Consider the following 25815-nt stretch of genomic DNA (forward strand, 5'->3'; position numbering starts at 1 on the left):
TTTAACCCTTCCCTGAGTGTTTAAAATAACCATTCTGATTTGTGAAAGGTTCCACAGTGCAGTTTGGACCAGTTAACCCTTCCCTGAGTGTTTAAAATAACCATTCTGATTTGTGAAAGGTTCCACAGGTCAGTTTGGGTCAGCTAACCTTCCCTGGGTGTTTAAAATAACCATTCTGATTTGTGAAAGGTTTCACAGTTCAGTTTGGGTCAGTTAACCCTTCCCTAAATATTTAAAATAACCATTCTGATTTGTGAAAGGTTCCACAGGTCAGAATGGGTCAGTTAACCCTTCCCTGAGTGTTTAAAATAACCATTCTGATTTGTGAAAGGTTCCACAGGTCAGTTTGGGTCAGTTAACCCTTCCCTGAGTGTTTAAAATAACCATTCTGATTTGTGAAAGGTTCCACAGGTCAGTTTGGGTCAGTTAACCCTTCCCTGGGTGTTTAAAATAACCATTCCGATTTGTGAAAGGTTCCACAGGTCAGTTTGGCTCAGTTAACCCTTCCCTGGGTGTTTAAAATAACCATTCTGATTTGTGAAAGATTCCACAGTTCAGTTTGGGTCAGTTAACCCTTCCCTGAGTGTTTAAAATAACCATTTTGATTTGTGAAAGGTTCCACAGTGCAGTTTGGCGCAGTTAACCCTTCCCTGAGTGTTTAAATTAACCATTCTGATTTGTGAAAACTTTCACAGTTTAGTTTGGGTCCCTGAGTGTTTAAATGGCCCACTCTGATTTGTGAAAGGTTCCACAGTTCAGTTTGGGCCAGTTAACCCTTCCCTGAGTGTTTAAAATAACCATTCTGATTTGTGAAAGGTTTAAACACTTAAACACATTTAAACACTCAGGGAAGGGTTAACTGGAACCTTGCACAAATCAGAATGGCTAATTTAAACACTCAGGGAAGGGTTAACTGACCCAAACTGAACTGTGGAACCTTTCACAAATCAGAGTGGTTATTTTAAACACTCAGGGAAGGGTTAACTGACCCAAACTGACGTGTGGGACCTTTCACAGATCAGAATGGTTCATTTAAACACTCAGGAAAGGGTTAACTGGCCCAAACTGCACCGTGGAACCTTTCACAAATCAGAATGACTAATTTAAACACTCAGGGAAGGGTTAACTGACCCAAACTAAACTGTGAAAACTTTCACAAATCAGAATGGTTCATTTAAACACTTGGGGATGGGTTACCTGCTGACCAAAACTGAACTGTGGAACCTTTCACAGATCAGAATGGTTCATTTAAACACCCAGGAAAGGGTTAACTGGCCCAAACTGCACCGTGGAACCTTTCACAAATCAGAATGACTAATTTAAACACTCAGGGAAGGGTTAACTGACCCAAACTAAACTGTGAAACCTTTCACAAATCAGAATGGTTCATTTAAACACTTGGGGATGGGTTACCTGCTGACCAAAACTGAACTGTGAAAGTTTTCACAAATCAGAATGGTTCATTTAAACACTCAGGGAAAGGTTAACTGACCTAATCTGACCTGTGGAACCTTTCACAAATCAGAATGGTTATTTTAAACACTCAGGGAAGGGTTAACTGACCCTAACTGCACTGTGGAACCTTTCACAAATCAGAATGGGACATCTAAACACTCAGGGAAGGGTTAACTGGCCCAAACTGACCTGTGGAACCTTTCACAAATCAGAATGGTTCATTTAAACACTCGGGGATGGGGTAACTGACCCAAACTGAACTGTGGAACCTTTCACAAATCAGAATGGTTATTTTAAACACTCAGGGAAGGGTTAACTGACCCAAACTGCACTGTGGAACCTTTCACAAATCAGAGTGGGCCATTTAAACACTAAGGGAAGGGTTAACTGACCCAAACTGACCTGTGGAACCTTTCACAAATCAGAATGGTTATTTTAAACACCCAGGGAAGGGTTAACTGGGCCAAACTGCACTGTGGAACCTTTCACAAATCAGAATGGTTCATTTAAACACTTGGGGAAGGGTTAACTGAGCCAAACTGACCTGTGGAACCTTTCACAAATCAGAGTGGGCCATTTAAACACTCAGGGAAGGGTTAACTGACCCAAACTGAACTGTGAAACCTTTCACACACCAGAATGGTTATTTTAAACACTCAGGGAAGGGTTAACTGGTCCAAACTGCACTGTGGAACCTTTCACAAATCAGAATGGTTATTTTAAACACTCAGGGAAGGGTTAACTGACCCAAACTGACCTGTGGAACCTTTCACAAATCAGAATGGTTATTTTAAACACCCAGGGAAGGGTTAACTGAGCCAAACTGACATGTGGAACCTTTCACAAATCAGAATGGTTATTTTAAACACTCAGGGAAGGGTTAACTGACACAAACTGACCTGTGGAACCTTTCACAAATCAGAATGGTTATTTTAAACACCCAGGGAAGGGTTAACTGGGCCAAAGGGTTACCTGCTGACCAAAACTGAACTGTGAAAGTTTTCACAAATCAGAATGGTTCATTTAAACACTCAGGGAAAGGTTAACTGACCTAATCTGACCTGTGGAACCTTTCACAAATCAGAATGGTTATTTTAAACACTCAGGGAAGGGTTAACTGACCCTAACTGCACTGTGGAACCTTTCACAAATCAGAATGGGACATCTAAACACTCAGGGAAGGGTTAACTGGCCCAAACTGACCTGTGGAACCTTTCACAAATCAGAATGGTTCATTTAAACACTCGGGGATGGGGTAACTGACCCAAACTGAACTGTGGAACCTTTCACAAATCAGAATGGTTATTTTAAACACTCAGGGAAGGGTTAACTGACCCAAACTGCACTGTGGAACCTTTCACAAATCAGAGTGGGCCATTTAAACACTAAGGGAAGGGTTAACTGACCCAAACTGACCTGTGGAACCTTTCACAAATCAGAATGGTTATTTTAAACACCCAGGGAAGGGTTAACTGGGCCAAACTGCACTGTGGAACCTTTCACAAATCAGAATGGTTCATTTAAACACTTGGGGAAGGGTTAACTGAGCCAAACTGACCTGTGGAACCTTTCACAAATCAGAGTGGGCCATTTAAACACTCAGGGAAGGGTTAACTGACCCAAACTGAACTGTGAAACCTTTCACACACCAGAATGGTTATTTTAAACACTCAGGGAAGGGTTAACTGGTCCAAACTGCACTGTGGAACCTTTCACAAATCAGAATGGTTATTTTAAACACTCAGGGAAGGGTTAACTGACCCAAACTGACCTGTGGAACCTTTCACAAATCAGAATGGTTATTTTAAACACCCAGGGAAGGGTTAACTGAGCCAAACTGACATGTGGAACCTTTCACAAATCAGAATGGTTATTTTAAACACTCAGGGAAGGGTTAACTGACCCAAACTGACCTGTGGAACCTTTCACAAATCAGAATGGTTATTTTAAACACCCAGGGAAGGGTTAACTGGGCCAAACTGCACTGTGGAACCTTTCACAAATCAGAATGGTTATTTTAAACACCCAGGGAAGGGTTAACTGAGCCAAACTGACCTGTGGAACCTTTCACAAATCGGAATGGTTATTTTAAACACTCAAGGAAGGGTTAACTGACACAAACTGACCTGTGGAACCTTTCACAAATCAGAATGGTTATTTTAAACACTCAGGGAAGGGTTAACTGACCCAAACTGCACTGTGGAGCCTTTCACAAATCAGAGTGGGCCATTTAAACACTAAGGGAAGGGTTAACTGGCCCAAACTGCACTGTAAATGTTTTCACAAATCAAGCTCAATATAAAACAAGTGTTTTTGTAAACCAGCGGTCTGTGTGTTTATTATAAATTGATGTTAAACGTGAAAGAATGGCTATTTTCCAACTTCCTGTCTAGTGGACATACCAAACCGCTTATGGACATGAGCTTTGCTGTGAAAAAAATCACAAATCAAGCAGGTCAAGATGAAGCTGGGTTCAGTCTTCTAAGTGACCGACTTTTGGAGCTATACGCAATTTAAAAATAAAAGTCAGTATAAAAAAAATAGACCGGAGGACCGCGTCACACAAATTCACAAATCATGAATAACGAAATGAGATATTATTTGCATGTCTACGACACCGCACGGCGGTACCATAGCCAAAAGAATAAAGAATATCAAACCGCAAAACTATCTTTACTAGTGCTTTACCGCGAGCTTAAAAGAGCGCGAGCGTCATTAATGTGCCCAGATGAATTTGCATCGAAATTTCATTTGCATTTCGTCAACATAATGTGCCCGCTTTGAATTTGCGCGTACAATGAATAACATCGCGTCGGGAGCTGACTAGTAAAAAAGCTACAAAAGTAAAAGACAAGATGTTTGTATTCAAAGTTAAAAAGCCAATTCACTACAACATTTTTAAATGTTTCAAATAAAGGATCTCATATCTATGGGTCTATCTTCTAAATGCTGCTGATGATTAGATTATACCCTGACATCATCATAGCCTACTTACAATAATATCAGTCTAGAATTTATTTTTTCTGCTCAGTGGCGATCGTGTCTTTCTCTTCCACTTGATTTGTGTATGGCATATTTAAGGTAACAATGCAATACATAATATCATATTACTGATATTAATAATATGACAATATCTGCAGTCAATATTGATTAAATGGGAGGGAAAAATCCTGCCCAAACCGCAGAAAAAATTATGAAAGCACTTATGTTCATTTACTGAAGTGGTATTCTGGAACTGTGAATAAATTGAATAAAACAGAAAAATAACAACAACAACAACAATAACATCTTCATTAAACAAAAAAGCATTTATTTGATCAAAAATACAGAAAAAAAAACAGGAATATTCAGCAAGGATGTGTTAACCCTCTGGGCTTCTTCGTAAAATAGTCACACTTAGCTTCCTCCCGCCCGAAAACGGTCGAAGCCTTAAAATTTTACTTTACTTTTTCCCAGGATAACCAATCAAATATATTTTTGGTCTATAATGTTTTCTGATTATTATTTTGAATTTTTTGAATTTTTTATGATACTTTGCATTAATTATATCATTTTTATGAGCTATTTTTTTCCATTAGAATTAATATATATATATTTATTTTATTTTATTTTTCAATAAATGCAACATTTCACATCAAAATAGAGTGCAGGCCTAAAAAAAAAAAATATTCAAGTGAGAAGAGCGCCATCTAGTGGCTTCAAAATGTATTAATTTGTGTCATGTCCTATAACCGCCTATAGGCGGCCTATAGCTTTTTTATTTATTTATTTGATTTATTCCCATTTGGAAAGAAAAAAATGTATTACTAAGCAACCACTGAATGGAACAACACAAATTATATATCATTTTAAAGCTTAGGATCTCAGCTTTTTAATGCATCTAATTACATTTATTAACTCCTAACGAGTGCTGAGTAATCCCTCTAAAACCGAGTGTACCGCCAGCAGGCGCCACCTAGCTGCGAAAATATTCATTACCATATTTAAAAAAAATCTTGCCTTGATTAACACAAAGTTGATGTCATTTGAAAGCTTAGAGTCTGAACTTTACAGTGAATGTATCCACTTTGAAAAACTCTTTAAGTATTGCTGAGTTATTTGCTGATAAATAGAATTTCTTTTTTTTCATAATCTATAAAATAATGTACTGCAATGTGTCAAAAACATCATACAGCTCATGAAACATTCTCAGATAATTGAAAATGGCATTTCATTTTTTACAGCATATTATTACAATTAAAATGAGCCCAAAATTAACATAATCTATTGCTTTTATGACAAGATATTCTTCATGGAGAAAAAATTGCCCATGAGGGGGTGTCAAAGACTGTACAAAAAGGCTATCTCTTTTCCAAATGCTGTAACTTTTGATTCCTTTATCCAAAATTTATTTTTTTTTAATCCAGATGCAGCTAACATGTAAAAAAGAATTTTCCTCCTACCTTATTTCCTTCCTGAGTTATTACATGACAAATAAGAAAGATATGCAAAATCATAATAAAAATTATATATATATATATTGTCTTTTATCCGCTGTTTCTTGGCAGGACAATGTCCAAATGTAATGTAATTTATATTTTCAAAAAATTTAAAAAGAGTTCTTTCAAACGATACCTACCTTTTGACTCTCCTTGCTATAGTTTTGGAGTTATTATGATTATATAATTTTTATATAGTTTGGGGCAAAATTTGCTGTTTCAGTCTTACCAGTTCATTTCTCTCTGTGTGTGTGTGTGTTTGTGTGTGTGTGGGGGGGGGGTGTCTTATTTGCACTCTTGATGTTTTAGAGTGTCACCCCTTCATTGCTGTACACTTTTTTTCAGCACAGTGGCTGATCTGTAGCTTGTACCACCAAAAGTTTCTCTGAGTTTTCCTATTTTTTCGTATTTCCCATTCATTTCCTATGTCGCCCGTTTTCGGGCGGGAGGAAGCTAAGTGTGACTTTTTTTTTACGACCCTTTAACATATCAGAATCATCTCCTTGATTTTTTTTGTGTGTTCATATAGGTAATAAAACAAAAGTCACCAAGTTTCACCCCCATCCGATGAAGCAAAAAAATTCAACAATTCGAAACATTCAAGTTTTCGCCCGTTTTCGGGCGAAGAAGCCCAGAGGGTTAAATATATAAAAAGTGATAGTGAAGACTTTAAAAAAAAAAGTTTTTAATAATCAAAAAATCCTGAAACAAAGTATCACAGGTTATAAAATAAATATTAAGCACCATTTCTAACATTTGATAATAAATCAGAATATTATAAAGTTTTCTGAAGGATCACGTGACACTAAATTCAGCTTTGCATCACAGAAATATATTTTAAAATAATATATAGTAAAATAGAAAACCATTATTTTAAATTTTAATAATATTTCACTATATTATTTTTCTGTATTTTTGATCAAATAAATCCAGGCTTGATGAGCATAAGAGACTTCTTTCAAAAACATTAAAAATAGTAATGTGTCCAAACTTATGTACTGTGTAAGTAAAAATATACTAAATTCAAAATGAAATGTTGTATAAATAAAAAGGCTGAACGTCTGCATATATGTCACACAAAATAGGAAACACTTTGGGGAGTTGTCAACTAATTGGTTCTTTAACGTTCCGCCTTGAAACAAAGCCGTTGTGGAGCCAAACCCCCTTATGGAAGAAGAAAGCCGGCGATGTGTTTCGGAAATGAGCATTCATTTGGTCAAAATAGTGTAGAATTAAAATGTTTATCGTTTATCGGTTATCAGCAATAACATAGAATTATCCGTATCATCCAGAATTTTAATAACAATGCATCCTCTGTCACACTTTTCATCAACCTACTAATGGTGTACTTCTATTTCAGTTTAATATGCATAAACTACAAACTATAAGAAAGTATTTTGACATCAAACAGATGACTATTTCTAATATTGTGTTGATTATGTGATCATGAACACACAGAAGCATACTTGCTGTTATTGTTACTACACCTACTGGTGTGCACATTAATCGCTTACTCATGAGTCACGTGTTCCATGACTCGTGAGCCTTTCAGTATCATTCCATGCAGGAAGCATTTTACACATGGTGGTTCAAGCTCACATATTGCCTTCACAGAACTGCCAGCCCTTCCCTGTCAACCAGTTTGACAAGACGTTTATTCAGCACAGCTCCACTGCACTATCACAAGTCGGATATCAGCATTGTCATTCAAGTCACGCCCAGAGAGAGTTGCAAAACTGAGACGAGTCAGTCCCCTCATCAATACTTTCTCTGTCCGGGGCTGTGATGGAAAGATTCACTAATTTAACTACCAGAGTGTCATTTGACATTTAGCCAACTGCATTTCTATGGAGTACAAGCTCAAATTTGCCATTTAAAAACATACACTATTTTAAGGCCAGTAATGTTTCTTAGTCTTTAATGGAGGTTGTGATCTTGTCCCTCCTCTACATGGCCAGCTTTGTGGTCACAGGACTCTGTGCATAAGCTTTACTACCATCATGTGACAGACACATGTTCAAGTCACTGTGATATTTAGATAACTTGAGTAACAGAAAATATAGTGCCATTGCCATATAGGCAAAGTGAAAGCACAGTAATTTAAAGAGGCTGTATTATTTTCATTATTTTACTTTATAGGTTTAGTTTTCTTTTTTTCCTGGAGATCCACTTGTCATGTTTGTCTAGGGTTTTATTCCAGCAATCATTAGTTAATTCACTTCATGATCATTTTCCAAAAGAAAAGAAAGTGGCAAGCCTTGTAGGTGACTCTAAATTGAAATGAGAGCACAGGCATGTAAAGGGGACATTTATTTTATTTTAACGTTTAAATTCTATATTTTATATTAATTTTGTATTTTTATCTTATTTATTTATTTATTTTTTTTATGTTATTTCTGTGTCTTTAAGACTTCTATATAGACTGTAAACACCCTCTTTGAAATTTGTGATGGCGCTTTGCTGCTCACATACTCGCTACAGGTTTGCTATAGGCTTCCCATTGTTTAATAACAGCCTCTTTGCAATGAATTCCACACTTAAATGTGCCAAATGAACTTTTAAAGTCAGACTAAAATGATCAGTTCTCTTGTTAAAAACTTTACCCACTTGTTTCTAACATTGGGATCCTTTAAAAGTAGATGCAGAGCTGTAGGTGCTACACCTAGTCAGGAACGGCACCAGACATTTCTACTTTTTATTGTAATTATTAGTTCTTCTGGTGTAATAGTACAACCCCAATTCCAGAAACGTTGGCACATTTTGTAAAATGCAATAAAATCAAGAATCTGTGATTTGTTAATTTTCTTGAACCTTCATTTAGCTGACAAAAGTCTATGTTTTCACTGGCCAAATTAATTGTATTTGGTAAATATACACAATTTGAGATAAAAGTGAAAAGGATTTACAGAATATCCAATTTAATCTGTTTTGAAACAGTCCACAATAAGCAGGTGAATTAGTAATAGGTGTGGGTATAAAAGGAGCATCTCAGTTATGGCTCACCACTTTGTGCCAAATTTCATTAGAGAATTGTATAACAATTCAAAAATCATATTTCTCAATGCAAGATAGCAAAGTATAGGTCCACAGGGAATCCATAGAAATCTCAGTCCATGTAGGGCAAGGCAGGAAACCTCTGTTGAATGTGTGTGACTTTCAAGCCCTCAGATGGCATTGCATGAGAAACCATGCAGGTTTATCTCATACATGCTGAAATGTACTTCAGAAAACCGTTTCCACTTAACAGTCTTTAACTGCATCAAAAAAATGCAACTCAAATCTCTGTTACGCAAGGAGAAAGCTATACATCAATCAATTCTATGCAGAGATGCCGCCAAGTCTTCTGAGTCCAGGCTCATCTCAGATGGTCTAAAAGAAATCTGTGCTGCGGTTTCAGCTAGTTTTGGGGAAAAACAGACCCAAAGATGAAAGGGACCATCCAGACTTTCATCAGCGACAGGTGCAAAAGCAAACATCTGTCATGGTATGCAGGTGCATCGGTGCTTATGTGTAAAGGTACCACCGCTTCCACTCTCTTTACCCACAAATGAGGTGCCCTTGAGCAAGGCACCTAACCCCCAATCGCTCCACGGGCGCTGCAGCAAAAATGGTTGCACTTTGTTCTGGGTGTGTGTTCAATACTCACTGCTGTGCGTGTGCACTTGGATGGGTGAAATGCAGAGCTCAAATTCCAAGTATGGGACACCATATTTGGTGTCACGTCACTTTCATTTTACTCTTATACTGCCATTAAGATGACATCTTTTCTGGGACGCAGGACAATGCCAGGCCTCATTCTGCACATGCTAAAACTGAGTGGTTTCTTGGCCACTACACCAGAGAAGGGATGCAATCCTGTCTCTTATTGAAAATGTATGGCACATCATGAAAAGGAGAATCCGACAACAATGACCACAGGCTGTTGAGCAGCTGTCTTGTATCAGGCAAGATTGTGCAAAACTGCAACAATTAGTATCCTCAATTCCCAAATGATTCAAAAGTGTATATATTTAATGTTGGCAAGTTGTACAGTTTCTCTCACCATTCCATTTCGAGCTAAAATTAGTGATGAAAAGAAAGATGATCGGTTCGCGCTCGCTTTACTTGCAGTTTGAACTAAAGCGGTTAGAGATGTCACATTAAAGAGCGATACGTTTAAATTTGCCATTTTGAAAGCGAGGTGTACTATCACAAATAACAAATTAAATTGTGACCTTTTTTGCTATAGTCTAATTTCTCCACAAACGACGCATTTTGAGCCGTTTGAAAATGACGGAATGATTCCAGCATGTATTTCACAATAGTCAAGAAATACAGGCTGGAAAACGCTACACTATTTTTAAAGTCACCATGAAATAAAAATAGACAGTTCCTTTTTGTAATGGAATATTCCACCATTTGTGCTTTTTAATTCACTGTGCCCTCGTAATCAAAATAATTTCCGCTCCCTCTTGCAGTCTACAGACATCTCTTCTCTGATGATGTGTTTACTGGTATGAGGGCGGGGCAACCACATCCTATCGACAAAACAAGAGTACAGTCATTCAGTGCAGAGTCTTTGTGGATGCATTCAATAAAAAAAAAATACTAGCTCCGTTCCAAAACCTGATGGAAGGCTTCTAAAGAGTAGGCAGGCTTCAAAGATACCTTGTTTTAACCAAATTCTAAGGCAGACTGCACATATTCTTTAGCAGAGAAGACAATCGCTAGTAGTAGAGATTAACAAACAAAAAACTTGCTTGTGTAAACCGTATTTAAACAAATTAATATTAAATTATTAAAGTATCAATATACTATTTTACACAATATTTGTGTGCCATGTTTTTATTTTTTTTATTAGAGGATTACTCCAATGGAATCAACTGTGAGTCGAGATGATACAAAGTTTTGGAACAACGCTAATGACTTTGCCTCGGTCAAGTGAGGATGTAGTTGTGCACAACAAGGGTCTCTTACACCAGACACGTATGCCTTCCTAACTGCCGGTCTCGCTCTCTGGTCACGCCTGGATTGGAGATGGAATGAATCGCCACTGGGGTCTGTGTACAAACAACTGATTATACTGTTATACCAGAAAATACTGGTTATTTACAGCCGACAAACGTTCGGCAACAGCAGGCTCTGCAGTCCTTCCTCTCTCTCGAGATTCTCTCTAGCTCAAACATGCACGATTCAAGCAATCAAAGCTTGGTAATTGAAACTGAGCAAATGAAAAGGCATTTAATGAATGAGACCGAGACTGTTTTGGGAACTCATTTACAAGGTGACTGCTGATCTCTCTGGGGCGCTGCTGTGAAGACAGGCATTAGTCAGTCTCTCTTCTGTCTGGTGTTCATAGCTGTCACACTAGCTGTCATCCGTCTCTGGTGGCAGTGACAGCAGCTGCTCAAACTGACACACACACACCCCTATACTTCCCACAGACGCCTATTGTTTCTAAATTATGTTAATCGATACGCCTCAACTCTAATGTACCCCTTAAGTGTTTTTTAAATTACATATCACATTATATTACTAAAGCTAAATGGTCAAATAAAAAATGATCTAAAGAACTAAATATCACAATAATGTGATTTTTGACAGGCATTGAGGTAGGATACAATTTGCATGGGGAATAGGATCTTGCATATTATTGAGACTGTTGCAGACAACCAATGTAACTCAACTTATGTGTTGAAGCCCTGGCGAGATTTCATATCAGTTTCTGAAGACCTTTTTGGAAGTATGGGCTTTACAAATATATCAAAATAATTAATGGCAGAATGTTAGTATACTTATGTATGACGTCCTTTCTTCACACAAAAGAGATTTTGAAGAATGTTGTTTACCAAACATTTTTGGTTACCATTGACTTGCATTCTCTCAAAACTATTTCTTTTATATTGAAAAAGGAAAAAGTCATGCAGGCTTGGAACCACACGAGGGTCAGTATTTTTTGAGTAATCTTACCCTTTATGTATATATGCTGGTGGGTGTAATTTAAATGTAATCTAGAAGTCTAAACTTCAGGTGAAAAAGCATTTGTGTCACGCTGGTGAATAAAACGCTTCTCTCCGTTTTTTCATTTTAGAGGAACTTACAAATAAAGACGCTCTCTGAGTCTAATGGCAAGCGTCTGCCTGGATCCTCTGCAGAATTCAGCCTCTGGGGTGATAAACACATCAATAAAGACGTCAAGTCAATAGCCAGAACCGTCAGACAGTGCTAACGGAGAGGCTCAGAAAAAAAACACCAAAAAAAGTAGACCTTTTCGTACATACCTGCTTATGATGCTGCTGTCCTGAAGACACCACATCAGAGTAATCTGCCCAGGGGAATACAGGTATGAGTTCACAATTTCTTTTAGATTTAATTAAAAAAATGTATATCAATATATTCAGTAAATGCTAAAAACATATATGTAATGTCACTTTTGATCAATTTAAAGCTGCAGTCCGTAGCTTTTTTGGGTTTAAAATTATCCAAAATAAATTTGTGAGCAAGTATATAACCAGCCAGTGTTCAAAACTATCTGCTTGCCTTAGCTCGATTCAAAATGGTAAGCTTGTAATAATGTTTTTAATTCCAGTGGTACTGGTGGATTTCCGCGGGAAATTCGAGCATGTCTTTGCGTCATTACGTCACATCTGTACACGTAAAGTAGGTGTCTCGGCTAGTAGGCTATGAGTGTGAGGATGTTGGTGGTGGATATTTATTGCCTTTTCTCGCAGCACTTGATACAATTAAACTTGTCAATTTGATGGCGGATCCAGAAAGGTTCAAACGACAATCACCAGTGACAACTGGAGATTCACCCGTTGTAAAACACGAAAGACTTCGGACTTTGGAGAAAAAAGAGACTGCAACCGGGCCCATGCGAAAACAAGGATAAATATCTTGAGAGCATTAAATGTAGCAATGCTGATGTTGTTAACATTAACAATTTGAGAACAAAGTATAATTTGCATGGTTTGACATGATATGATAAGCGATCGTTAGATTTAATCAGCGCGATTTACTGCTATGCTTTTTTCCCCTTAGTTGGTCAGAACAAAAGTGGATGTTACTTACTTGTTCAGACGACATTTTCCGGTAAAAATTCTTATGTTGGTCATACTTTCAAAAAGTAGAATCTGTGATTGCGAATGACAGTATCCACACCACCAGCGCGGTGATTGACAGCCGCACATTCTCCTCAAAACATTGGATTCATCCGCGCTGTGCCATGCCGAGGCACAACGCACGTAAAGTTGATAATTCCGCGAATAACTGCAATTGCAGATTTCGAACAGAGATAGCGACAAAGAGGAAAACTGCAGACTGCAGCTTTAATGCATCCTTGCTGAATAAAAGTATTAATTCCTGACCCAAAGATTTTGATCAGTAGTATATATATATATATATATATATATATATATATTATACATTTCTGAATGAATCTGCGTTTTGAACGAATTAATCAGGTGAACCAATGATTCAATGGTGCATTCATAAAGAGAGCAACTGACTCAAATGTACTCTTAATTCTTGAATGAATCAGCTGTTTGAATGAATCGAATTAATTAATGACTCAATGACTTAGTCATTAAAACATTTACCGCCACCTACCGGCAGTTTTAGTTTCTTATTTAGAGTATCACTTCATTTAAACGTACAGTATGTAATTTTTTCCGCCGCTAGGGGTCGCTAACCTCTTACAATAACAAAGGCGTAGTTTGATGACGCAACATTTTCTAAGAATTATGGATCTTGTCGTCAACGTCAAGCCGATCGATCTAATAATGTTTATGGATGAGTGAATACATTGATGTTTTTATCACGACTGTGATATGAAGCAGGTCGGGATTGCTTAGAGACAGCTATCAGCTCCACACGCGACGCGAGTCCCGCGGATATAAAAGGAATATGGACATTTCATTCTACCGAACTACACGCGAGTGCAAAATTACTACTCACAGGTCAGTTTATTAGACAAATTAAACTTGTGAGGTAATGCAGCGCTGTTTCACTTAGTCTAACATTACACTATCACACTAAACTGCATTTAAATGTGTTGAAATTTGTGTTAGTTTGTCTGTATGAGACTAGCAGTAAGCTAGATCAACATTAGAATAACATACAGATCATATTCTAACATTTTATCATTGTTGAACTATATAACATTGATTAGTTTTATGTAAATGTGCTCACCTGTTTAATAAAGTACATGTAGGAGTGGTCGAAGTCTCGGACGTGGAGCTCTCGTTTATACACTGACTATGGGAGCTCTAGGCATCTCGAAAACTGATATTGATTCTCGGTTTAGTTCTCCTTTTTTATCCAAAGTCTGCTTGCCATGGTCCATAATGTTTGAACGAAACAACAACAGCGTGCAAATAGACATTGCGAACTAACAGTCGTCCACGTCTGTCGCCTTGGTTACTGTCAGCGGGCTCTGGTTACTATGGCAGTACGAGCGGAAACCAGGGACAACGCGGATATGACGACATTGACGGCGACAAAACGGAAATAAAGAAACGGGACGTGTCTTCGAATTAAATTACAAATTTCTCCTGGTTTGAAAGTTGTTGGAAACAGTCGGGATAATGTAAGTACACAACAAAAAAATAATAATAACTTAGATATAGTGATTTTTACTATTTTTAAAGCAAAAAAGTGTCACGGTTCATGAATTCACTGTTTTCTTCGTGTCTCGTGTTTTTGTTGTTATGTGTGTGTGGGTGTGTGTGAGTGGGCGTGACTGCTCGTTCCTGCTGATCAGCGTGCCAGCTGATCTCATTCCCCGCACCAGCTGCTGCCTATTCAGATCTATTCAGATATACTCTCTTTGTCAGATCGTTGTTTTGGTGTCCTCAGTGTGTGTCATCGTGTGCCGTCTCCAGTCCTGTTCCTGATTTGAGTTCCTGTTCGGTGTCTTCGTGGTGTTCATCTCTTCTCGTCTGGATGTTCACCTTCACTGGATTCACCGTCACCTGTCTTCACCAGCACGCTGACCATCTAGTCCCTGCGCCACCAGCCCACCCGAGTTCCCGCATAATTTTGTGTCTTTTGACCCCACAATAAAGAGTTACTTGCATCTTTGCTTCCGTGTGATTCATCATGACAGAACGATCTGACCAACCGATGGAAGCAGCAAGCGGATCCACTTCTCCTCTGGAGGAATTCATCAAGTCCAGCATTTCACGGATGGATGCCCAGGAGAGGAACATGAACGAGTCGGGTCGGGCTATTCAAGCTCTTGTGGCGCAGGTGTCCGAGCTCACCCAGCAGTTACAACATCTACGAGTTCCCACTGCGCCACCCACACCGGCCGCTCCCCCTGTACCACCAGAGAGCGTCTCCCAGTCAGAGCCCCGCCTACCTGTTCCCGAGCCATACAGCGGTGAGCCAAACTTTTGCAGAGCATTCCTAACACTCTGTTCAATGCACTTTTCTCTGCAGCCCAGGACCTTCGCTACTGAGAGAAGCAAGGTGGCGTTTGTGCTCACGCTACTGACTGGGAAGGCAGCTTTATGGGGGACTGCGGTGTGGGAGAACCAAGATCCATGCTGTGCCTCGTTCCAGACACTCGCCACCGAGATGAAGAAGGTCTTCGACCGCGCGGTAGCGGGAAGAGAAGCGGCACGGATTCTTGCGGACCTCAAGCAAGGCGAAAGATCTGTATCTGATTACTCTATTGAGTTCCGGACCTTGGCGGCAGAGTGTCAGTGGAACGAGGAGGCGCAGTGGGATATGTTCCTGCATGGGCTGGCTGACCGCGTCCAGAGGGAGATTTATGCCCTGGACTTACCCACTTCTCTTCATGGATTGATCGAACTGGCGCTTCGTGTAGATTCCCGTCTCTCCCGAGTTGAACGGCTGAGACTGCCCGCTCGGGTCTCTGGACCGACTGAGACGACGCGAGCCAGCGGCGGGGACGCGGTCAGCCCCGTCTACGATCACGAGCCCATGCAGGTCGGGCGAGCTCGGCTTTCCCGGGAGGAGAAGGAAAGGCGGAGATCCCAGGGCCTTTGCCTTTACTGTGGGACTGCAGGACACTTTGCGTACAACTGCCCGGTAAAAGGGCAAGCCCGGCAGTAAATCTGAGGCTACTGTCGGGTGGGATCTCCGCTGAGAAGACCTCATCAACATCTACACTCCTCCCGGTAAGACTAAGATGGTCAGCCAACACTCACGACTGTCGAGCACTGTTGGACTCCGGGGCAGAAGGTAACTTCATGGACTGCACATTTGCACACAAGATTCAGATTCCCCTGTTACCTCTCACCCGCACCATTGCAGTTCACGCCCTTAACGGTCAAGCTCTTCCTACCATTTCATTCACCACTGGACCCATTACACTCACAGTATCCGGCAACCACACAGAGACTACTTCATTTTACATTCTGGACTCCCCCCTTGCACCCATTGTTCTCGGACACCCCTGGCTCATCAGACACAACCCCAAGATAGACTGGCAGCAGAGATCAGTGTTGGAGTGGAGCAGTAAATGTCATGAGTCCTGTCTTGTGTCTGCTTGTTCGTCTGTTTCTGTTTCTGCGTTTCAGGAGGAAACAGTGGATTTGTCTAACGTGCCCACGGAGTATCAGGACCTGAAGGAAGTGTTCAGTAAGTCTCGGGCTGCTTCTCTTCCTCCGCATCGTCCCTATGACTGTGCCATAGATCTACTGCCAGGTACGTCTCCGCCCAAGGGCAAGCTTTACTCTCTGTCTGTTCCCGAGAGGGAGGCCATGGAGAAATATATTTCTGATTCTCTGGCATTCAAATTCATCCGACCTTCCTCTTCTCCAGCGGGGGCGGGGTTCTTTTTTGTGGGGAAGAAGGACGGTTCTTTGCGACCTTGCATTGATTACCGAGGGTTGAATAACATCACGGTGAAGAATACTTATCCTTTGCCGTTGATGTCTTCAGCCTTCGAGAGGTTGCAGGGAGCATCGGTCTTCACAAAACTGGACTTACGTAATGCTTATCATTTGGTCCGCATCAGGAAGGGGGATAAATGGAAGACCGCTTTTAACACCCCCAGGGGGCACTTTGAATATTTGGTTATGCCTTTTGGCCTTTCCAATAGCCCAGCGGTCTTCCAGGCACTCGTCAATGACGTGCTGAGAGACATGGTCGATCAGTTCATTTATGTCTACCTGGATGACATATTGATTTTTTCTTCGTCTCTCCAGGAACACGTTCAGCACGTCAGACGAGTGCTTCAGAGGTTGCTAGAGAATGGGCTTTTTGTCAAGGCGGAGAAATGCGCTTTTCATGCACAGTCTGTTCCTTTCTTAGGGTACATTGTGTCGTCTGAGGGAATGCGTATGGATCCTGAGAAGGTTAAGGCTGTGGTGGATTGGCCAAGTCCAGATTCCCGTAAGGCCCTACAGAGGTTTCTGGGGTTCGCCAATTTCTACCGGCGGTTCATTCGCAATTTCAGCCAACTAGCCTCACCTCTGACCGCCTTGACCTCCCCCAGAACTACGTTCAGGTGGTCAGACGCAGCTGAGGCTGCGTTTGCCAAACTGAAAGGCCGCTTTGTTTCTGCCCCCATCTTAGTTACCCCTGATCCATCACGTCAGTTCGTGGTGGAGGTCGATGCGTCAGAGGTGGGGGTAGGTGCAGTGCTATCCCAACGTTCTCCTGCAGACGACAGAATGCATCCGTGCGCGTTTTTGTCTCACCGTTTGTCCCCTGCCGAACGTAATTATGATATTGGTAACAGAGAGTTGTTGGCAGTCAAGTTAGCATTGGAAGAATGGCGTCACTGGTTAGAAGGGTCGGGGGTACCTTTTATCGTTTGGACCGATCATAAGAATCTGGAATACATTAGAACCGCTAAAAGATTGAACTCCAGGCAGGCTTGGTGGGCACTTTTTTTCGGACGTTTTGACTTTACTCTCTCGTACCGCCCGGGCTCCAAGAACATCAAGCCCGATTCTTTATCGCGCATTTTTGACCGCTCCGATCGCCCGTCTACTCCCGAGTGCATTTTTCCGGAGACCCTAATTATCTCCACACTCACATGGGAGGTCGAATCGAAGGTCAAGGCGGCCTTACAAGGGGTAATGCCTCCGATCGGTTGTCCACCGAACCGTTTATTTGTGCCAGAGGGATTAAGGTCCGACGTTATTCAGTGGGGGCATTGTTCCAATGTGGCTTGTCATCCAGGAGTCAGTCGCACTACATCTTTAGTCAAGCAACGGTTTTGGTGGCCACGTATGGCTCGCGACGTTCACAGTTTTGTTTTGGCTTGCTCAGTTTGTGCCACTGGTAAGACTTCCAATCGACCCACAGATGGGCTCCTCCAACCGCTGCCGATCCCTTCGAGACCCTGGTCCCATATCGCACTAGATTTTGTCACCGCCCTCCCACCCTCCCAGGGTAACACGGCAGTTTTGACCGTGGTGGACCGGTTCTCGAAGGCGGTCCACTTCATTCCCTTGCCCAAATTACCCTCAGCCAAGGAGACAGCGTTAACAGTCGTTAACCACGTCTTTCGGTTACATGGCCTCCCGACGGACGTGGTTTCCGACAGAGGACCCCAATTTGTGTCCAAATTTTGGCAAGAGTTTTGTAGATTACAGGGTGCGACTGTTAGTCTGTCCTCAGGGTTTCATCCCCAGAGCAATGGCCAAACTGAGAGAGCCAACCAGGATTTAGAGAGAACGTTGCGATGTCTGGTCTCCAAGAATCCTTCCTCATGGAGCCAACAACTGTCAATGGTGGAGTACGCCCACAATTCGTTACCAGTATCATCTACGGGTCTATCTCCGTTTGAGTGTAGTCTAGGTTACCAGCCACCAATTTTTCCTAGTCTGGAGTCTGAAGTCGCGGTCCCCTCCGCTCACGCCTTCGTCCAGAGGTGTCATCGCACTTGGACTAGAGCCCGCGAGACTCTACTCAAAGCGGGAGCGCGCACCAAGGCCAAAGCCGATCGCCACCGGTCTAGGCCTCCCGTATACGTCGTTGGTCAAAAAGTGTGGCTTTCTACCAAGAACATTCCTCTCCGTTCCGTCTCTAATAAACTTGCTCCCAAATTTATCGGCCCGTTCACTGTCACCAAGATCATTAGCCCGGTGGCAGTCCGCCTCAAACTCCCTCCAGTGTACAGGAGGATTCATTCCGCCTTCCATGTTTCCAAAATAAAACCTGTGTTTCATTCTCGTATTAATCCGCCTGTCCCGGTTCCCCCCCCGCCGCGACTCGTAGAAGGGGAACCTACATATTCGGTTAATCGTATTCTGGACTCAAGGCGGAGGGGACGAGGATTCCAGTACTTGGTGGACTGGGAAGGTTACGGTCCGGAGGAGAGAAGTTGGGTTCCTGCTAGAGACATCCTGGATCACTCCCTTATTGATGATTACAATCGACAGGTAAGGGAGTCTGGGGACGCCACGAGGCGTTCCTAGGAGAGGGGGTACTGTCACGGTTCATGAATTCACTGTTTTCTTCGTGTCTCGTGTTTTTGTTGTTATGTGTGTGTGAGTGGGCGTGACTGCTCGTTCCTGCTGATCAGCGCGCCAGCTGATCTCATTCCCCGCACCAGCTGCTGCGAGGTTTAGTCATTTTGTTATGTTTGTCGTTTTTATTAGTATTTTTTATATACAGAAGTCAACATTTGAAGTGGATCAAAAAAGTTCATCAAAGTTGTCCTAAGACAAGAACGGGTATTGCTCAAAATTCATGTATAACTTTGATGAAAGGTTTTGATCCACTTCAAATGTTGACTACTGTATATGTTTCTATTTCTTTCATTTATAACCATTTCAATTTTAGTTAAGTAATTTTGGTACTTAACAGCATCATTTAAGTTAGCTTCCAATGCTACATTTCTAATTTTCTTTTAAGTTTTTTCATTTTCTGCTTTATTTCAATTAACAAAAACAATTATTAGTAGTTTTAGTTAACTAACAACACTGAGTGATTACCAAAGGATACTTTTTTATTAACTTCATCCATCCATTCATTCATAAGACCCATCCATCCATAAGATCCATTTATCCATCCATCCATCCATAAGATCCATCATTCTGAATCTAAGTTTAACTTAAAAGGCTAAAACCTAAAATCCATTTCTACCAGAAAGACTCGGGAGACTAAATACTGTGACAATTAACCATTTATTAGCAACCCAGCAAGCAATAAAGTTCTTTGGCGTAGGCCCCGTCCGTAGCTCGTAATCTGAGGGTCCGGACTCTGCATATCCTGCCTGAAGATCAAGGCAGGGGCGCAGCCAACCCCCGTGAGGTATGGAAGGGACCATCCTGGTGGTGGTGGTGAGGAGGATGAGGGAAGGATTCAATTTGGAGGAGGTGGGGAGGATGGTGGTGAATTGAAGCGTCAGCATCTGCGAACTCAAACATGAGTAAGTACCGATCTTATATACCACAAGTGTTGGAATGTGATTGGATAGATAAAAAGTAGAGTGACGTAACAATTAAGTCTTCCTGGCAGAACTTAATGCTAGAGCTTTCATTAAAGGCAAGTCAGTCAACATAGCGGCCATCTTGGCAAGTAGTATCTCGCTGAACTAATTTAGCCAGTGTGTTAAAGTGTGACTTTACAAGCTATTTGGAGAGCAGATGGCAGTTTTTTGCTGTTACACTGAAGCTAACAAAGGATCAGACTGTGGGCAACAGGAAATGAGTGCGGCGGTTGGTGGATATGTGAAGGTAATAGAGGCTGGTGAATGGGATTTTGGGAGCCATCACGGCTGTGATGAGTCTTTTTGAGTGAAATTACAGGCCCATTGAAGAGTTCTGCAGACATTTTCCAAGCAAAAGACAGGAAACTCGGTGAGACATTTACCTCTGTACTTCAGATGATTCAAATCTTTTAGGTTGTGCATGTTGGTTGCTGCAGTGGTGTGGGAAGCCGGCCTCCTGCTGGGTATTTGTCTGCGAAGTCTTGCCACTTCAAAAACATCCTCCCGGAGGTGTTCTCTTGGCCTGTTCAATATGTAAGGCATAATGCACGGTAAGAGGGTCATGATGACAAGACAAACCATGACAGGATGATCAAGTACATCATTCTGAAGGGGTTTATTTTGAAATACTGACTGTACATTATCCCATTGTGGCGAGCAGGACGAGGCCGAGGGCCGTGAGAGAGCGGCACGAGGCCGGTGGCGTGATTACTCTGATGAGCGACACCTGCGAGACGCACCGGTCTCGCATCTCTCACGGAGGAGCGGAAGCATAAAGGAGGAGCGACGACAGTGAAGAGCGAGAGAGGAACAGGCCTGAGTTTTATTTAATGTTTTGTTTCTGTTTTGTGTGGCCAGCAGTCGTCCGCGAGGGGCTGCTGGCTTATACTTTCATTTTTGTATTGGTTTATTTATTTATTAAAATATTTTAATGTTTGCTGGTTCCCGTCTCCTTCTTCCCGTAACATCTGAACTTCGTTACACCCATTTACTACATGGCTACTTACCAAATAAATAGGAACACCAGTGAAATATACATAAATATGTTTGTGGAGGGAAATTAACTTCATTAAAGGGTCTAATTGACACACGTGTTCTGAATGTGTCTGTGCAGGATGGTTGTTTATTACCGTACATGCCATGAACGGGAGGGAGGTGGTAATTTGATTGCATTAACTGTCCCTCCAGACGTCTCTGTTCGCTCCGCAGCTGCCTACGCAAGGCTGATAACTCCCTGATCACTGTCTGCTTTTCTTATGAAATAAAAAGACAGTATACAGTTCAGGGATTTTGTCCTTCATAGCTCCGACGGCTAGAGTACAAGCGGTGATGAGAGTTACCTGTGGCCCTGATCTCGTTCCTGCGGGCAGGCACCGGGGGAGAATGTGGCGCTGACATCGAGTGCATCTAATTGAAAACAGACAGAAAAAAAAAACTCTGTGATTAGTCACTTTAAATGTCATTCACTTAGACGTTCAACCGGTGGTTGATTTTAGTTATCAAAACTAATTTTGATTTATTTTTGTTTTGTGAAATCACAGTAAAATTGTCTTGTTTAAAATGTCATTTCCACCACAGAAGGCAGCTAAACATGATATTGTCATTTGAGATGTAGCGGAAATGACAATGAGGTGGACATTTTCAAGACTTTCAGAGAGAGAAAAAAAGACAATACTCCTGTGATGCATGTACATATATATGGTTGAACATTGTTAGAGGACTAGTGAGAGTGTGAAAAGTGTTTATTTTCTAGTGTGCCCATAATTGAAGAAAACACCCAAGCATTGCCATCTAAACGGCATGTGAAGCATGATGTAACTGTGTGCATGCGTGTCACTCACAGACACAGACACGCTCTTCGGCTTGCCTGATCAACTCCCCATTTTTGGCTATATGCTGTAAAATAGATGACAGGAAGGAAGCACATCCTGTGACTCTGCGAAATTTTGCATGTGAAATCCAGTCATTCCAATAGGAATATTCACGATTTGGAGTTTCACATAAAAGTTCCCCACGCAGATTTCTCTTACTTTCAAGTTGGCCACATGAATTTGTCGAGCTGGCCAACTGCTTGCTTTGTGTGAGCTGTGCTTTATATATCGCTACACTATTGACAAATAGAAGTTTGTTTTGTTTTTTTTAGGTCAAGGGCTAAGAGTTAGCAAGCATGCTCCAGCTGGTAGATGCTGTAACACCTCCATAATGGGGGCAAAAATCATCTTTTTCCATTGACGGCCTCAAAAGTAGCTGTTTGTTAGGGATTATAAGGGTGTGTTAAAGCCTTTAGAGTATTGACTATTTCATTACATACTCATATGTTCAATCTGGGTGAAGACCAGCACTTCAAAGTGAATACATCTTCCTTTCAGCAAGCCCTTTTTGGGATTCATGTAATATAAGATCAAAGAACCTCTTTCTCTTTCTGACGCTTCCTCTCCTGCTTTTCCTCAAACTCTCTATCGATCTGAGCTCGCTGTTCGGCAAACCGCCTCTCTTCTTTCTCGACCTCGAGCCGGATCCGCTCCCTCTCTTCTGCCTTCTTTCTCCTCTTTTCCTCGATCTGTTCATCCCAAAGATGATGACAAAGTGAAATGGCAGGCCAAAAGCACAGACAACATTATATACAAAGGTGACTGAATGAGGCAAGTGAGTCCGTACCTGTTGCTTCAAACACTCCTTGTACAATTCCTGGTCACGGAGCTGCTGTGGAGTCTCTACAGGGGTAGAAAGGATATGGATGGAGTGTTCGCAATTTTATTCAAAGTCAGAAGCTTTAAGATTTTTTATACATTTTATATTTATTTTTAATTAAATATAAATAAATTGTACAATTTAAAATTAGATATATTTTACAAAATTTCTATATATATTAATTTAGAAGTGCACAGACCCTATGCAGTACCTTTATTGACCACTGGCTGAAAACCAACTCTAAGTGCATGTTATTACAGATATTTAAAAGTTCTATTCCACTTATAAGTTCTGATTGTGAGATAATAAATGGAGTGGAGGTGGACATTTTAAAGGCAGACTAACAGGTCTTTGAGGGTCAGAATTCTAGCTGATAGACAGGTGTTCAAATACTTATTTGCAGCTGTATCATACAAATAAATAGTTAAAAAATCATATATTGTGATTTCTGGATTTTTTTTTTTAGATTATGTCTCTCAGTGGACATGCACCTACAATGACAATTTCAGACCCCTCCATGATTTCCAAGTGGGAGAACTTGCAAAATAGCAGGGTGTTCAAATACTTATTTTCCTCACTGTATATACAGTATATATATATATATATATATATATATACACACACACACACACACACACACACCTATATGATGTAAACTTTACATCGTGTGTGTGTGTGTGTGTATTAACAAAGACTTGACTGCACTAGTTGTTATATTATAAATGTCTTTACTGTCACTTCTTATCAATTGAATGTGTCCTGGTTGAATACAATTCTGTCCAAAAATGTTATTGACACCAAACTTTTGAATGGTAGTGAATTTAAGTTACATAACTACACTATATAGTTGTGTTCATAATTTGACATACCCCCCTTGTTGCATTTACATGAATATAAATTAGCATCTAAAAAAAGATTATATTCACTATTGCCCTGAAGAAACTGAATAACAAATATTTAAGTATATTGAACCCTAATTTTACAGTCATTCATGATTACTGGGTGAGGTTTTCACTCACAAAGAACATTTCTAGCTGATGAGATATTTCTGAGTGGAGCAAAGCCAGAAAAAGAAAATCATATTCACTATAGGAATACTCATGATTATTCCTTGATTTTCTAGATTTCCATGACCATAGGACCACTGATACATATACTATCTGTGTCAAATGTCAAATAACTTTAGAGCTAAATAAAAAATGCATTAGTATTTGATTAATACCTTGCAAATTCACAAAGGGTATGCAAACAATAAAAAAAGGTTTTTGTAATACTCCCACTAGTGGTCCACCATTTGTGGATTGCACTAATTAAAGCCTTATTAAACTGCAGTGACTGGACTGAGTGAAGTGTGAACTCTGCATGCGTACTGATGAGATTTCCATGATCGTCTCTAAGAGGGGCTCCTCCTCCTGCTCGTCCCCAGGGCTCGTAGGCCTTCATCTCAGCCTCTATTTTAGCATCATACAGCTCTTTTTCCACCTTCTCATGATACCGTCTCTGCTGTCGTTCTTGAATCTGTGCTCCATAAAATTCAGACAATTAGGCTTTGTTCAAACAGTGCATCATCTGGTTTGATTTTCAGACAAGAGAAAAAAGTTAAAACCTTATCTGCCGTATTTTGACAAATGAATGTGTTTGTTTTGCTCTTCAAACTACAAATAAACTAAATGGAAGAGTTGGGTACGGGGAAAATTGCTGCCTACCTGAATGAAGCCTTAATGTCAAATATTGTAATTGTAACATCAAAATCTAAGTAGTATTACTCAACATATAATCAGACTTTAAAAGTAACCTCTGAGAAGAAAAGTTCAAACTTTCAGTTAACCACTTCTGATCGTAACCCTGATCTGCCTCTAGATTCCCTTTACCTTTGGAAATAGTATAATAGACTGCTGAAGTTCTTGGGGAACTCAGTAGCATTCAAGGCCATCCGTCTTCAAACCCCTTCACTGCACTATTTCAGACTCAATGATCTTGCAACCAGGCAGTTAAACAAACATCTTTCCAGCTATCTGATATATCTTTCAGTATTAAGTTCCCCTGAGGAACTTAATAACCGCCTCGGATTTTATTAGAAATATATTCATTTGTGTTCCGAAGATGAATGAAGACTAAAATTTCATCTTTTAAATTTATAATTTCATTATTTAATATTATGTATCTGTATTATTATTCTTTATTCGTATTCATAATCAGTTCTATTATCTTATGAAGTTCAAAATACATGAGTTAGACTATAGATTGCATGGACACGTGTTTAAGGATCATATTTTAAAAACAAGGAGGGGAGCTGGGAGAGTTATATATTTTGCTTAGAGGTATGTGTGCAATGTAAGATTCACTGAGCAGAGATGTTCCACTAATGATGATACTTCAGTTGGCATGTTCTTTGGAAAAAGGAAAGGAATGTTTCAACTGATGCAAATGTACCACTAATGTATATACAAAGTGGATTGTACCATGTGTAAGCATGAGGTATGCTTTCCATTTTTAAACATAAGCAACATGTTTTTCTATCTTACAAGGAAGTTGAAAGTCACTCAGTGGTGTATATAAGCTCAATCTTACTGTACTACGGCAGAGAAACATTCGGAACACATAGACCTGACACGAATACAACATCTTCTCAAGTTTCTCTCCTAAGCTGACGAATAAAGATTTTTCTTGGCAAGATAACTGGTGTCCGGTTCCATGAATCAAATAATAACGGGGGAAAAGGCTTAATTCTAAGTCTACAATGAACAAAAGTCTTACAGGTTTTGAAAGACATGAGGGTGAGTAATTATTGACAGA

The 25815-nt window shown here is 40.5% G+C and overlaps 1 protein-coding gene across 1 annotated transcript in view; it reads right to left on the reverse strand.

The window, feature by feature from the left end:
- Positions 1-19987: 19987 nt before the first annotated feature.
- Positions 19988-25815, reverse strand: part of LOC311068744 (uncharacterized protein) — a 62301-nt gene continuing 56473 nt past the window's right edge. The window contains exons 18-24 of the mRNA XM_084091373.1: positions 24390-24537; positions 22987-23042; positions 22739-22888; positions 21669-21735; positions 21464-21581; positions 20712-20851; positions 19988-20250 (exon numbers count right to left, since the gene is read on the reverse strand). Coding sequence (XP_083947499.1) covers positions 20120-20250; positions 20712-20851; positions 21464-21581; positions 21669-21735; positions 22739-22888; positions 22987-23042; positions 24390-24537 — 810 coding nt within the window. The 3' untranslated portion in view covers positions 19988-20119. The remainder of the gene's footprint in view (positions 20251-20711; positions 20852-21463; positions 21582-21668; positions 21736-22738; positions 22889-22986; positions 23043-24389; positions 24538-25815) is intronic.

This window comes from Abramis brama (genome assembly GCF_963993115.1).
Source record: "Abramis brama genome assembly, chromosome: 18".
NCBI lineage: Eukaryota > Metazoa > Chordata > Actinopteri > Cypriniformes > Leuciscidae > Abramis > Abramis brama.